Raw genomic sequence first — 15957 nt, forward strand, 5'->3', positions numbered from 1 at the left:
TGTACTCAGGACTGGAAACTGTGTCCAAGTTCATCTTAAAATTTTGTAAGAATTATTAAAATTATAGAATTCAGAAGTAAATTGATTTTCACTTTTTTCCCCAGCCCTTTGACCTTCCTGGGCAAAGACTGCACAGTTCTCTGGGCATTTGGGTGACAGAAAGCTTGATAGAGAATTCTGAGAGATAAATTTCATTTCAGAAATTGAATTAAACATTGGTAATAAAGATCCCAAGCTTCCTAAAAAAAATCAACAAATAAATAAAACATTCAAAGTTATTCTAGAAATGAACCTCTATTTATAAGCTAGAAGTAAAATAATAGTAGATTAGTCAGCATGGGCTCTTAATATTTTCAGAATCAAAAGCTTACTTAGGGAAAAAGTCAGCAACCCCTAGAGATGCTTGAATCATCTAAGGTGATTCATATAAGTTTAGTAGTTACTGCCACATTTATATCTAGATACCACCAACCCAAATAATACAATAGTTTAATTTTAATTTTGCTCCTACTTTTCCTGAACACGGCAAAGAGAAAAAAGGTTACAAACAACAACCAATAGACAACACATCATTTATAATCTGGTGAAGCAACTTCTATTCATAAGATTCCTTCCCTACTCGATGATTCCTTCCCTAATTTAATGAAAAATATTTGTTACAACAGACATGACATTGTATCTCATAATTAAAGGAAGATGCAGTCAGGAGTTCCCTTGAAAAGAGAGGGCAGGCTTCCTTCACTATCAAGCCCGCTCTTCCCCTCCCGGCTCCCCTTTTCTGATATGCAATTCCTTCTGTTCTCCATCTGCTCCGCCCCCACCTATTGTCTGTACTCACTGCCAAGCATGCCAATCCCATCTGGCCCTACTCTTGCTTCTGCTGGCTCTAATTCCCATGGGCCCAGGAAATATATGAATGCCAGGGCTTTTTCCCTCTTCACAGGAATAAGGACTAGCCAGGAGGGTATCAAACAATTCCCCAAAGAAGTCACACACACATGAACATGCACATGATCTCTTGCATACACAAACAGCAGGTTTAGCATCATTTCATAGGCTAAAATAAAAAAAATATATATATATATATACTTTTGAATTTTTTTTACCTTGATGCATTTTTAAAAATTAAAATCTTACTATCTTTGAAATAATCAATATTTGTATTTCAAAAATATAAACACTTTCATTAATCCCAGACATGCATTTTTTTTCAGAAAGAAGTAACTAGTGTAAATAAATGTTACTTAAATCTTACCATCATGAAATATTTCCATTAGTTAATCAGGTTTAATCGTTGACCACTAATACATTTTCTGTTGTACCAAACATATATTTAATTCAGACATTCCAGTTTTACAAATTCTCAACGAAAACCCACTCTGCCGCAAAAAGCATGCATGGTCAGAATCTAAGCATATTTAGGCAAAAATATCACCAAGTCATTAACGATAATAAAGCAGTCTGGCAAGTATTGAAAGCAGCTTTTATTCATGCTTTTACTTGAACCAACTTAATACATATATATATATATATATATATATATATGTACACACACACACACACAATTTTTGGTTGTTTTTGCCACAAGCATGCTAAAAAACCTCTGAAGCTCACAAAAAGCAGCAAACAAAACTAGAAGCAATCATGCTCAGGGTTTAAGGACATTAAAAGATTTAAAGCATCATTTCTATATTTCATATAGAGCGTGCATAAATTTGACATGCAATCTCCAAAAATAAATATTGTAACATAAATCTTAAAATTAGTTTATCCAAGAGAGTTTATTCTTATTTTCATTATTATTGTTCTTAGCCTTCTGGTATCTTAAACCCTGCATGCTGCAGTTCTAAGCTGTGCTGAGCACCGGCTGTGAGAGAAGAAGCTACCTGCGAGTTTTCACAGTGCCATCTCATATCCATGTCTGTCTGGCTACCCTGCGTGCTTAGAGCTTTTTTCTTAATTCTTAATGGAAATCCTAGGAAATTTAGTCCATCCTCTGAAATCAATACTGGTGACAGGAGAGCTCCCTGACTCAGTGGGAGATCAAGATGATAAATTGCCTGCGCATCAGCCTGGCCTATCAGTGCCCTGCACACAGATGGGCGAGAAAAGACACAGAAAAGGCTCTATCAGTCACGTGTCACCGAGGAACCAATGGCTGACGCCCTACTGCAGGAAGGGATGCTGCAGTTCCGTCTGCAGTTGACGAGGCTGTTGGTACACAGCCCAGCCCGCGCCCTGCTCAAAAAGTAAGCATCGCTGCTATTGTTGAATTTACTCCCTGGCTGTGACTGCATAGAAGAACGGACATCCCTCTAAATGCGACCCAAATAAAGACCTTTTTTTTCATGCGCAGAGAATTTTCTCTATATTGCTTTCTAATCCAATGCGATCGCAAAACAGAAGGGAAACTTTTTTTTAACATCCCAACCCTTAAACTCTTATGTGCTTCCCTTCAGATGATTATCATGTTTTCACCTAATATTAAATTAGAAGCTTAAACTGTGCAATTAGCATGCAACCCTCCTAACAGGATCGCCGCAAAGCTTTATAATTGTAATTATAATTTTATTCCCAAGTTAATGAATGACTTTTTTCTTGAATGCCAAGTTTATAATGAGTATTTTTATGGGATGATTTTGTAAAGGCAATTTATGCAACAATCAGAAGTACCTTATTATGCTTTTCTGCCAATTAGAACTGTTCCTCTTTAAAGACGATTTAAATCCCAATAAATATGCCATTTTATCAATCATTAAAAATAAAACCAACAACAACAACAACAACAAAAACCCACCACCAAATGTACATTTCATTTCCTAAAGCCAGAAGAACAAATGTGTTATCCAGTGATGGAAATATGGACTCATTTTTTTGGTCTTTCCTTTGAAATTTAAAATAATTCTTTGGTAAGCAGAGGATCCACACATCTGGAATACCATATGGAACTATATACCCCAATACATCTGCTTCCAGTGATCATTGTGCAATAACAGATATGTTGCACAGTTCTTCAAGGTAACTGAGATGATTGTATCCAGTCTGACAGGTAAGGTTATAAGTGATGAGACCACAGTATTTTTCAAATGGCAATATCATGGAGATTAAAAAGAACAAGAAAAAAAAAACTCAAAAGAAACAATGAAGAATCTTCAGGAATAATAGAAAGAGTACCCAGGGCACTTCTCTTTATTGTTCCTCATTGCCCAGTTTTAATTATATCCATACATTTTCAAGGATTAATTCCTTTAGAGTGACCCAACACTACTGAAAAAAAATCTGAGAATAAATACTGATAGATGTGCCATCATAAGTAAATTGTCACTGAACTTTAGAATGCTGAAATTCCAAAATTCATTTTGTCTTGGGAGCTATTTTTTAAACACATTCTTGAAACACTGAACCCTGCCAAGTTTTCTGCAAATATCTATCCACCCTTATGCAATATTGACTATCAGGAAATAATAAAGCATTTTTCAAATTTGTTAAAATGCATATTGTTTTGTGCTCATTCTATTTAGCCTACTTATTCAATAATAACATAATCCTCAATAATCAAACTTTATTTTTTTAAAGGAAAAAAAAAATAAGGCCCAGAACACTTCTCATCAAAAAGAAAACTACAGTAATAAAGCATCATCAAACCTACTCATTGCAGTATTGTAATAGCCAAAAGTAGAAACTATCTAGTTATCAATATTTGACTGATTAGATAGATTATGGTAGAGTCTTACAGTAGAGATACTCTGCAGCTGTAAAATATAATGTGGCAAATTCAAATGTACTTATATGAAGAGATCTCTAAGATGTAATGTTATTTACACAAAAATCAAAGGTGCAATGTTTTAAATTGTTTAAAGTTTATATACACGCATACACACACATTTACACACATGAACTATAGTTGCATATGCAGAGGAAATTTCCAAAAAGACCTAAAATATCAGTTAATAGTGGTTAAATCTGAGGAGCAGAGCTGGGTTCAAAGGTGAGACCTAGGCATAGGTACCGTTTTATATGCTTTTCATCCAATTTATGTATTACTTTTCTAATTCAAAATTAATTATTTAAAATGATGGCATCTACATTCATTTAGGCTTAGAAGAATGTGGCTCGTAGATATTTGAGCAAAAGTGTTAAGGGGAAAGGAGAGGAGAGAGAAGGGAGTGTGGCTTGCTTTTTTCATGTTAATAGGGTAGGTGTGGGCAAGAAGGGAACTGCCAGAGACAGGTTCTAGCAATCTTAGCCGAAGACCTCCCCAAACCATATTAAACTTTCAGTTCTTTCATCTCTTAATGCCTATAACAATACAAACTTACAGGCGCTAAGAGCTTTACAATATGCAGTGACAATTCACCTAAATTATCTCTGATTCTTAGAAAACATGAAGGACTAAGAAGTAAATGATTTGGCTAATTAGCAGAACTTGGGCAAATTAACCCCTCCAAGCCTTAGTTTTCTCAGCAGGATGCAATTAGCAAGAAGTGGCAGAGCTAACCATGAATTTTAATGTAGGATATTGTTTACTGCTGCTTTAGAGGCAAAGTAATGTGTTGTTTTTTTGTTTCATTGTTTTTTGTTTGTTTTTGTTTTTTTGTTTGTTTGTTTGTTTTACCAATAGTGGTGTAGGGCTAAAGACAAAACAAAATCCATTTTCTTGTGATTCCTACTTGGCTCAAGCTTCTTTTATCCAAGAGACAGAACTTGGCTTATAGATTCCACTGTTCACTCTTTTGTGGCTGTTCTTCAGATTCCTAGTACTTTAAGAGATATAAACATTAAAAAATATTGAATTGGCTAAATTCAGTCAAAGGCTTATAATTTGCATTATTAAAGGATTTTTGTGTTCTACACAAAGTTACACTAAAACAGTAGCTTATGAGGTGGGGGGGGGGGGTAATTTGGTCCACAAGGAGACATTTGACCATGTTTGGAAATATTTCTAGTTGTCACAGCTGGGGCGGTGCTACAAGCATCTAGAGTGGGTGGTGGCAATGATGCTGATAAGCACCCTCCAATGCAAAGCCCCTACAACAAAGATTTATCTGTCTCTAAATGTCAATAGTGAGACTGAGAAACCTTGTTCTAAATATTAGGCTTTTCTACCTTATTTACAAAGAGGTTTAAAACAAAAAGTATTCTTTACTGTGAGGTGTATATTATAAAGTGGTGAGGAAGAAAGTTTAGGTGGAGAAGAGAGAACTGAGGGCCAGGCCCTGGATCCCTCCATAGTTGAGAAGTCATGAGGAGGAAGAAACAGGAACCAGGATAAGGAGGTAAGAGAAAAACTCCTAGGGTGGTGACCCGGAAGCCTGTTGGCAACAAGTGTGTTGGCAAAACATTAGGATCTTTTTCAAATGCTGTTGATGGGTTTTATATTCCACTTTTCATAGTTTTGTTTTTAATTTAAACAAAGGGTCTGAGAAATTAATCCCAACGAACTTAACAATACAAAAGACTTGAGGTCCTTACTCCTCCTCATGTTTGGATCTTTACAGGTGTGGCCATAAAAGGTAGTATTTACAGGGATCCCAAGAGGGCTATTTGGAGACTATGTGAAGGGGAAGGGGTTTTCCTGATCCTCAAGATATACTTCTTAGGCTATTTACCATTGTCGGCTACTTTATAGTCCACAAAGGTGTACATGTGAACAAGCAAGTGGACAAATTGCTATCTCAGACCATCCCACATCACAGTTCACAGACGAGGCCAAGCTACACTGCATCCCCTAGAAACATTGCAGCCCTGGTCTCCAGGCCCCACCTGGTCATTTCCACCCACAGACAAGGTTTCTGGGAACAGAGTTCTCAGGACAGCTTCAGGCACTTTCTCTGTGACTCCTGTCATGCTGATTTCCACACTTGGCCAAGCCTGTGGCATTCGGGGTCAGGGCAGCAGAGCTGAGACACAAAGCCACCTGGATGACTAGGACATTGGAGCAGTTTTAGGTCAAATTAATGCTCCTTTTGCCCAGAAAATATTGTGAGAAAGCAGATGAGAGAGAGACAGAGACAGAGACAGAGACAGAGACAGAGACAGACAGACAGACAGAGGAGGGAGGGAGAAAAGAAAGAGATAAGTAAAAAAGAGCCACAGATCTACAGATACCATCACGTACTGTGTGGTGTAAGAGAACACTGCATGTCATAAATGTCTTTAGCTAGATTTTTACAACTTTATAGTTTGCATAGACCAACTCCTTCATTTTACAGATGAAGGATTTTGATGCAGAGAGGTTAAATAACTTGGCTTGAATTAAGTGACAGTAGAATTCTTCCCCGTCTAGTCAGTGAGTGAACATGACACTGGCAAGTTTCAAGATGCTTCCAAAAATCACCATAATTATCAACCAGAGTAAGACTTAGAGGAAAGGAAAAATGATGTCAAATAAGAGACAAGGATGGCTTCAAAGACTCCTCCCAGCTCACCCCATGATCCTAGATTAAGGCATTGAAAGCTTGGGTTATCCAAGAAAGAGTATGATCCTCCCATGAGCATTTCTAGGATATGAAACACAAAAGGAGAAACTTTGAGTCTCCTCCTTCAGAAGATTTATGCGTGACTGCTGAAGGCTTTTTTTTTTTTAATCAAATTCTCTTGTCTGTATTTGCACCACAGTTATGATGAATGGGAAGTAGGATGCCTGGCTGACTTTTAAAAGACATATGTCAGGAAGTAAGCTAGTTGTGAGAGAATATATGTGGGGAAACTTCTGGACCATTTACATTTTTTAAGAAAAGGGAACAGACAGAAATGGTAGAAAATCATAGTGGATTATTTTAGTTTAAAATTTTTATTGTTTTTGCTTTTTCTCCTTATAAATGGCAGTCCTAGTTTCAGGCCATAGAGCACCACTCAAGTTCCGTTCACTATAATATATGCAGGTACACATCAAAGGTAGGAAGTGAATTAATGTCAAAATAACTAAAATTTCATATATTCTAAATCTTATTTTTTTCTGCTACTCTGTTCTTGTGGGGTTTTTTTCTTCTACACTGGTTATTTCTCTAGGTACGTTTGCTTTTTAAAAAGTAAAAACACAAAAACCAATGCCTCATGTAATCTTTTTGATAACACTGTACTCTAAAATTTATTATAGTAATGTTAAAAATAAAAGAAATTGAAACTCAGAAGGATTAAATGACATCTAGACCCATGAAACTAGCAACTGAAAGTCTACTGACTACCTATCAAATGTTCTTTCCAAATCAGAAGTAACCTTGGTGCTACAGAGTAGTTGTTCGGTATGTTTACTCTGCATAAGAACCAACAAGGAAACATGCTAAATATCCAGGTTTCTGGGCCCTTCCCCAGAGAGTAATTCTGTCTTGGACTTAGATGGGTCCTGAAAGTCTGCACTGTAAATAAGCATCCCACCTCCATAATATAAGAACCTCAAGATCATTTTGGAGTACAAATTGAGAATTCTTCTTCCAGAAAAGTCATGTCAACAGAATTTCCAAAGAATGGAAATAGGAAGCTTTTTTTTTTTAAGGCATAAAATAAAAAAAAAAAAGTATTACGAGTAAATTCAACAAGTGAGACATTGGAACAGAGAGAAGCACCACAGCAGACAATAAAAAAATACAGATACTTTAGAGACATCCAGTAAGAGACAGTTTCCCAGGTTGGACTTTACAATGTAAAGATATTTTAGTTGAAAATATTTTGGAGTGAGAAAGATTAATGTGCATAGAACAAATATGCAATTAGTAACATTTTAGAGAATAGAATGACCCTTTTACAGTCAGAATTATTTAAGGTACTTGGCTGTTTTGGTCCCTACCACATTGCAGCAATTAGAAACCATGAATGTGCAGCTATACAAGCAGGCTCTTTTTACATATCCTAAGAATTCATTTGTATTGAGAGAGTTTCCTTAGGATGGCTCTCTAGACTTCTAGAGACCTATCTAGAGACCTCTAGACCTTTTCTATAAGAGATCAGAATCCACTAAAATCATAGCAAAGTTTCCCCAATTGTTTAAGACAATAAATCCACCCAGAAAGAAATCCCAGCCCATTTCATGCACAACAATGATTCATGAAGATGAAGTGAGCACACACTGTACAGAAATTTTCTCTTACTGTTTTTCTCCCAGCTGGCTTCTAGGCTGGCCAGTTTAAGGTCAAAGGGTAATAATGCTAAAGCATACTCTTTTCAGATTTATCTCGTTGGGATTTATACTGCTAGTTCCTAACTCCTCGTTTTAAAGATTTTTCTGAAATTTTTGACATACTATACATTTTAAAAATTTTTGATAGAAGAATGACTAATTGTTCATTTTGATCCAAACTCAAGTGCTGAAGGACAATGTTAAAAAGGAACTGATTCTTTCAGGATACTGTGAGTAGGACAATGCCTTTTACCAAACAGCCATCAGTGACCAAATATTTTTGGCGGCTGATTGATGAAAAGCATTAAGCAAAAAAGCCATACTCAGTCCATGGTCAAGTCTGTTAAGAGGCAGGAAGTATAAGGAAAGAAGGAAGGAAGGAAAGGAAAGGAGGAAGGAAGGAAGAAAAAAAAGGACTAGAGAAAAAAAGAACACAAAACCTTTTAAATAGTTGAGGTACTTTAATGGACTGTGAGAATCTTTTGCTTTTTAGTGAACACAGCTTACCAGATATTATCAAATGTAAGTCTCCTTTATCCCTGCTCATCTACTCCTTGATTATGGACCATACGATGATATCTTAAGCACCAAGAATGACTTAGAAGAGATATCTATATGGGGCACCTGGGTGGCTCAGTGGGTCAGGCATCCAACTTCGGCCAGGTCATGATCCTGCATTTAGTGGTTTCGAGCCCCATGTCAGGCTCTGTGCTGAGAGCTCGGAGCTCGGTGCTCGGAGCTCGGAGCCTGGACCCTGCTTCAGATTCTGTGTTTTCCTCTCTCTCTGTTCCTCCCCTGCTTGCACTCTATTTCTCAGAGGTCTCCCATAAATAAATAATATTAAAAAAGAATTTTAGAAGAGATATCTACAAGAAGCTTACAAATGACTCCATAATCCTATGCATGCACAGAAGCACATGGACCAAAAAAAAAAAAACCCAAAAACAAACAAACAAAAAAACCCACACATTTTTACTGATCAAGAGTGAATAAGTAGGATGCCTGGGTGGCTTAATTGGTTGAGCGTCCAACTCTTGATTTTAGCTAAGGTCATGATCTCACAGTTGGCAAGTTCAAGCCCCTCCTCAGGCTTGATGCTGACAGTAAGGAGTTGCTTGGGATTCATTCTCTCTCTCTCTCTCTCAAAATAAATAAACACACATTTTTTAAAAAAGAATGAATATTTTCCATTAAGAAAATTGTGAAACCTAAGCTGGAAACAAAGCTCATCTTGGATTGAACATAACATTATTAGAAAATCAGTGAACAGAGAAATTCTCAACTGGTCACTCATATAAATATAATGTTACACAATAACATTCTGGTAGGCAGATGCAATTATTTCATGTAGATTTAATATTTTGTAGCAACGGTTTCCAAATATAAGATGCCTAAAAATTAGAGTGCTAGTTAAAAATGCTAATTTTCTGGACCCACCCTGATCTACTTAATTATAATTTCTAGTGATGAGAGTGAAAAACTGCATGCTTATCATGTGCTTCAAGTGATTTTGAGGCAGGCTGTTTTAGATCTTACTTTGAGAAACAGACTTATGTGGATCCACCCCTGCCCACTATGACACCTCCTTGGACATACTGAATTATGCAATTCAACTCCTAAAGCACAACGTCTTTCATTTTGAGGGACAGAAGTCTGAAAAATGTAGAGAGAGATTAAGAATGATGGGATGGAGAGATTCTGAAAAGGTCCCTTTGGAAGATGCTGCATTCAACTTGGGTCTTGAAAATGGTAGAGTTAATTATTTAGCAAAGGCATGGAAATATAAAAGTGCTTTTCTTTAAAATAAAAATATATACATATAAATAATAAGCTCCTTTATCTTTTCAACTGGAGAACTGAGCAATGCTTTTAGCACATGGGAAACAGTCAATGACCATGAGTTGAATTAGTAAATGACAGGACCACAACAAAGTAAATCTATTAAAAAACATCAATTCACATAGCACCACCTTCACAAAACTTTTTGTTGTTAATGCTGTTGTTATTGTTTTTATTTCATTTCACATTCTTTTCCATTTCTTATCTGTACACACACATAATTTTAAATGGATATAATAAAGATACAATTTAGTGTTTCACAATTTAATATGATGGCCTATACATTTTCCACTTTGACTTAGGATATTATCATTCTAACAATAACAGAATAGTCAAAATGGTACATTATAATTACATGACTATTATGTAGTTTTTGGATAATGGATCCATCTCAATTTTATATTTCTGCTATTGTAAATAACCCTTTTCTTCCTTTGTATTTTTTTATAAGATAAATTCCCATAAGTGGGATTATTGGTCTAAAGACATAAGTGTTTTTATAGATCTTGAAACAATCTGCCAAAATACTTTTCAAAAGACTTGTTCTAATTTTCACATTGTCTCCAGCATGCTATGTTCTATTACATCTTCACTGGTGTGAACATGTTTTTTCTATCTAGAGGTGCCCTTTTCCATTAAAAAAAAAAATTCTGGTAAACTCCTACACATTGTTTTGTACCAAGCTCAAATGCTACTCTTTCTTGCAGACTTCCCAAAGCCCCTAGGCAGAGTTAGTCATTATTTCCACTGTGTTCCCATAGTACTTTGTAATAATACCAAGTTTAGCACTTATCAAATGATTTTATGTTTGTTGTAGTTTGGATATATGTTTTTTTTTTCTTCTTCTTAGATTATTAGTAACACCATGGTTGAGCTTCTGTCCACTTCATCATTGGAATCTTAACCTCTAGCACAGGGCTGGGCATCTATTACGCATTCAATAAATGCTTGTTAAGTAAATGAGGAATGAATGAATGAATGAATGAATGAATAAATGAATAGGTCAATGTGATACACAAACCCAAGCCTCTTCCTGTATCTCTAGGTAAAAAGGCCTTCTTTCACTAACTCTGTTATAAACCACCCAGTCCTAAGAGCATTTGTATTACTGTAGGTTTTGTAATATTTATAATTTTTTTTATATTTAACTATTTTGTAGGTCTTTAGTTTTATATTTTTACTGATCTACTTCTGGGTCCTTGCTGCCATGATGCTGTGAATTAACTCATTTTATCCTTACCAAAACCTGGTAAGAAATAGAAGGAAGTATATCATAATTAAAACTTGAAAAATAAGAAATCTAAAGCATAGAAACGTTTCTAGCAAGTGGAAGCACCACAGTCAGTACCCACATATTTTGAGTCACATTTTAGCCCTCATTCTAATGAAATCATTAGACCTTGCTGAATTTTGTTACTTAATCAAACTGAGAAAATGAGCATTTAAATAAACAGTATAAACCAGACTGGTGATTTTAAAACAAACAACTTTGCTGGCAAAAGAAACATTTCTTTCTGAAAGAATGCTTATGAATAATTAAATATGAAAAATAAATAATATTTGAAGACTCTTATTGAAATTAGCGGCAGATGGAGGGGGCTGCTGTTTTCCTTCCTACCTGGTAGCTCTTGGCAGTTTCTAGAAGTTATACCCAGGAAAGTGAAATAATGGCCCATTCACTCACTAACCATTCAATCAGTCAACTAATAAATATTACACTCTAACTAGGTAAAAAAAAAATGTGGGAAATACAGAAGAAAAAAAAAGAGCCCATCACCAAGAACACACACACAGACACACAGACACACAGACACAGACACACGGGCATGTGCGCGTGCACACACACACACACACACACACACACTCACTCTAACACAGTATCTTGGCACAGAATGCCAAAGCCAAATGGCACAGAAACTATATTACATAGTAAACATTCTGAAAGTTCAGGGACAAAGGATGACTTCAGGGTCCATATGCTGTACTGAGTTCTACATGGCCACCTAAGGAACAAAGTGAGGGGATATGGACTTTGTTTCTTAATCTGTGATTTTGTACAAGCCACTTAATCTGCCTATGCTGCAGTGTCCTTGCCTATGAAATAAAGGGAATGAATCCCTTTGGCCAATCAAATGCATGTAATATGTGGCCACATGGAAGATAGTATCTTAGTGGTAAAAGCATAGACACTGAAATCAGACAGATCTGGTTTCATGACCTAACTTCGGGGCTTAGATCACTTAGTTAGCTCAACCTCTCTAAGTCCCAGCATCTTTAGCCATAAAATGAGAAAAATGGCAATACAAAGCTTTTGAGATCTCCCATAAGGTATAAGTGTGAGAATATGTAACACTTAGGAAAACTGGCATATATTCAGTGGTCAATAAATAGTAGCAATCATCATTAACTAGTAACATGAAGAAGTTGCTGCTAGGCACTGCATCGACTATTTCAAGTCTGATTTTTGACACAGCTCACTCACTATGGAAACAATTAGTGTTCTGTATTTAATAAAGGCCAAAAGCTCTGGCAAGGTAAATATTGTTTTTAGAATTTTTCGAATTATGTACAGATTCATGCAAAGCCTGGGAAAGATGCTACATTGTGTTCTACAGTGTACTAGATTTTGCCCATTCTGAACAATGCTAGGCTTTATTTCAATTGTCAATTATATGTGGACTCCAGTTTGATCAGTCAAAACCAATGGAATCATTGGTGTGAGCTGCATTTCGTCACTTCCATAAATGTGACACTAACTGCCTTACAGATGCTCAACTTCATGTCCACGCTGACAAGCATGACGAATGGAATTCACAGGTGTGACACACGCCCAGGCATATACCCAGTAGGCTGGCTATGGCCTTATTCTTTCTCGTTTCCTAAAGAGGCAAGTGAGTGAGGGTATTGTTACCTCAGAGAATCTTGAATCTACTCTGCTTATGATTTAAAACAAAATATTCACACTCACTTTAGAAGTTAAATCATGATTATTAATAGATTGCTTAAAACATAGCTAAAGCAGACAGAATCATCCTATGACATGACCTAAGGAAGTGTACTTGATATTAGAAAATCAAAAACCCATTCACTTTGTGAAGAAAACATATTAGGTTCTAGAGACCACTACCATGAAAGAATAAAAAGACCTAGTATCATGAATTATGGACAGTTTGAAAATATGTTTGCTTAATAATATGTTACTTGGACCTAAATAAAGTGATACATTTTCTAGAACCCCAGAAGACACACAGCACATATGGTCATGATAAGTAATCTGGCATTTCTCTAAAATGGCATTTCTTATACTTTTTAGCCTCAGGAACTCTTTTCACATTTAAAAATCATTAAAGACTCCAAAAATCTTCTGTGTATATAGATTATATCTATGAATAGTTGCTTGATTACAAATTGCAAGTAAAAAAAGTTTAAATATTAATTAACTCATTAAAAAAATTTTTTTTAACGTTTATTTATTTTTGAGACAGAAAGAGACAGAGCATGAATGGGGGAGGGTCAGAGAGAGGGAGACACAGAATCGAAACAGGCTCCAGGCTCTGAGCTGTCAGCGCAGAGCCCGACGCCGGGCTCGAACTCACGGACCGCGAGATCCTGACCTGAGCAGAAGTCGGCCGCTCAACCGACTGAGCCACCCAGGCGCCCCATTTAACTCATTTTAAAATAACAAAAATAGGGCCACCTGGGTGGCTCACTCAGTTAAGCAACTCCTGATTTTGGCTCAGGTCATGATCTCAAGGCTTGTGGGTTTGAGTCCTGTATTGGGCTCTGCACCAACAGTTCAGAGCCTGCTTGGAGTTTTCTCTCCCTCTCTCTCTGCTTCTCCCTGCTCAGGCTTGCTCTTTCTCTCAAAAATAAATTAATTAAAAAAATAAAATAACAAAAATAAATCCATCACATGTTAATATAAATAACATACATCTAAAAAATGACTATTTAGAAGTTCCTGGGTGGCTCAGTCAGGTAAACAGCCAACTCGTGATTTTGGCTTAGGTCATAATCTCACAGGTTGTGAGATCAAGCCCCACACCAGGCTCTACACTGACAGTGCAGAACCTGCTCGGCATTCTCTCTCTCTCCCTCTCTCTCTCTCTGCCCCTCCCCTGCTTGAGCTCTCTCTCTCTCTCTCAAAATAATTTAACATTTAAAGAAATGACTGTTTAAAAAAATTTGAAAAGTGTAGCATTGCTTCACATTTTTACAAATCTTTTAAATATCTGGCTTAATGGAAGACATCTGGGTGCAAATATCTTTCTACATTTAATGACTTTAAAATATGTCCTGTGGTAGCATTCATACAGTTTGTCAAATTATGAGCCCATTATGTAAAATAGTAGCTACTTTGATTTGTGTTTATTCCAGATGCAACAAACGTGTTTTCCTGGGCAGCACCTGTGCTTTTAAAAGAGAAATATGACATAAGAAGCTAGAAATCTAGAGAAATTATTAAATTTCTTTTCCCTGTAAAAATTGTCCTAACACATCAGGCAGACAATATTTCAAGGTTTAACCAATTTGTATATTTAGTTGTAGTTTCATAATTATAAAAAAATTCAAAGCAAATAGCATGGAAAGAAATGTCAGTTTGTTGATTAAAAGCTAGAGTTTCACACCTGTATGAATGAAAAGAAAAAATAAGCAACAAATATCATTATTATTTTTATTTGTTCTTCTTCAAAATCGGGTCCTTTGAGAGACACCCACATAGTAACTCAGAAATGAAACAGTTATATGTTTATCCCTGCTGAATTATTGCAGAGTGGGATGTTTGGCAAAATATATATTAAAAAATGAAACAGTCCTCTTAAATTAAATGCTCTATTACATAATAACTAATTTCTTTGATTCTTACAAAATCATTCTATTATCTCCAAATCTGGGAAAACCCAAGGAGAGAGGCTTATTGCCTGCCATTGCCTTAGTAATCAGATAACTGTTTTGACTATTCTATAATAAAAGCAGCACATCCTTGGGGGAAAAAAAGGCTCTTTTCTCCTAAAATCTGGGTAGATAAAATAGTTGCTGGGATTAGGAAATAAAAAGAGGATTCATTCTTCTGCATTGACTTTTCCTTTGTCTAAGTCTTGGACAGGAAATATGCTAGTTGTCTTTTACTTTCAGAGAGTTCTGCATTATTTAAACTCATGGGTGAACCATAAAGCATGAAGCCTCAATGTTTAGTGGCTCAGCAAATAGAGTTCTCTCCATTATTTTACCCTTAACTAATTTTGTTCTTAGCCCACTTAGGTAGAAAAAGAACTCCAAAGCCTGCCTATCATACCTATTCAACACTTAAAATTGTGTTGAAGTGTCATCATACAAGTAAATTTGGGAAGCAAGGAATAGGGGGTGATTTATGGATGATTAATATTTGAACTTTAAAACATAAATGTCTGAAATTCTAGTTAATTGACAAATGTTAGTTGATGTAATTATATGTCATTACAACAGTTAACAACAATAACAAAAATGCCAATTACACTAAATTGCAAATGCTGAAACCAAATGTATGAAAGATTAATTTAAAAAGCAAAACTGGCATCAACTGAAAACTATCCAACAGAAGTCATGTAGGAATTCCTAATACCTGTTCAGGTGCAGTGGATGCTTTGAAACACTGTCCAGCAGAATATCGAATCCAGACTCTAGGTTATTCAGTTTAAATTTTAAGTTACTGTAATTGTATGCTAGTCTGAGTTTATGAATGCTAAGATTATTTAAATTTTAACAAGCTGGTAGGTAGCCCTTAATTGCATTGTGAAAATCCAAGTTCAATGGTTTGTGTGCCATTTGCCTATATAAAGCACATAAAGCACTTGCACTTGTGTTTCATGTTACAACCCATCAAATTCAACCTTGGGGTCAAGGATCTGTATGTAAAAATCACTGTCCAAGGCTTATTAAACCTCTATATAAAAAAGATCAAGTAAGTAACTCAACAAATATGTGTTGGGTCTATGAAATGGCAAACCTATTAAAGATTCTGG

The 15957-nt window shown here is 35.9% G+C and overlaps 1 protein-coding gene across 33 annotated transcripts in view; it reads right to left on the reverse strand.

Moving 5' to 3' along the window:
• The window catches only part of NRXN1 (neurexin 1), a 1127382-nt gene that overhangs the window by 53123 nt on the left and 1058302 nt on the right, over positions 1-15957 (reverse strand). The window contains exon 1 of one of the 33 annotated variants that reach the window (XM_019827187.3): positions 1887-2061. The exons of 31 other annotated variants lie outside the window; for them this stretch is intronic. In XM_019827187.3, the coding sequence (XP_019682746.1) occupies positions 1887-1919 (33 nt within the window). In that variant the 5' untranslated portion in view covers positions 1920-2061. Of the gene's footprint in view, positions 1-1886; positions 2062-15957 lie in introns of those variants that run through there. One more of the 33 variants, XM_019827186.3, reaches the window with a different exon arrangement.

This window comes from Felis catus, chromosome A3 (genome assembly GCF_018350175.1).
Source record: "Felis catus isolate Fca126 chromosome A3, F.catus_Fca126_mat1.0, whole genome shotgun sequence".
Lineage (NCBI taxonomy): Eukaryota > Metazoa > Chordata > Mammalia > Carnivora > Felidae > Felis > Felis catus.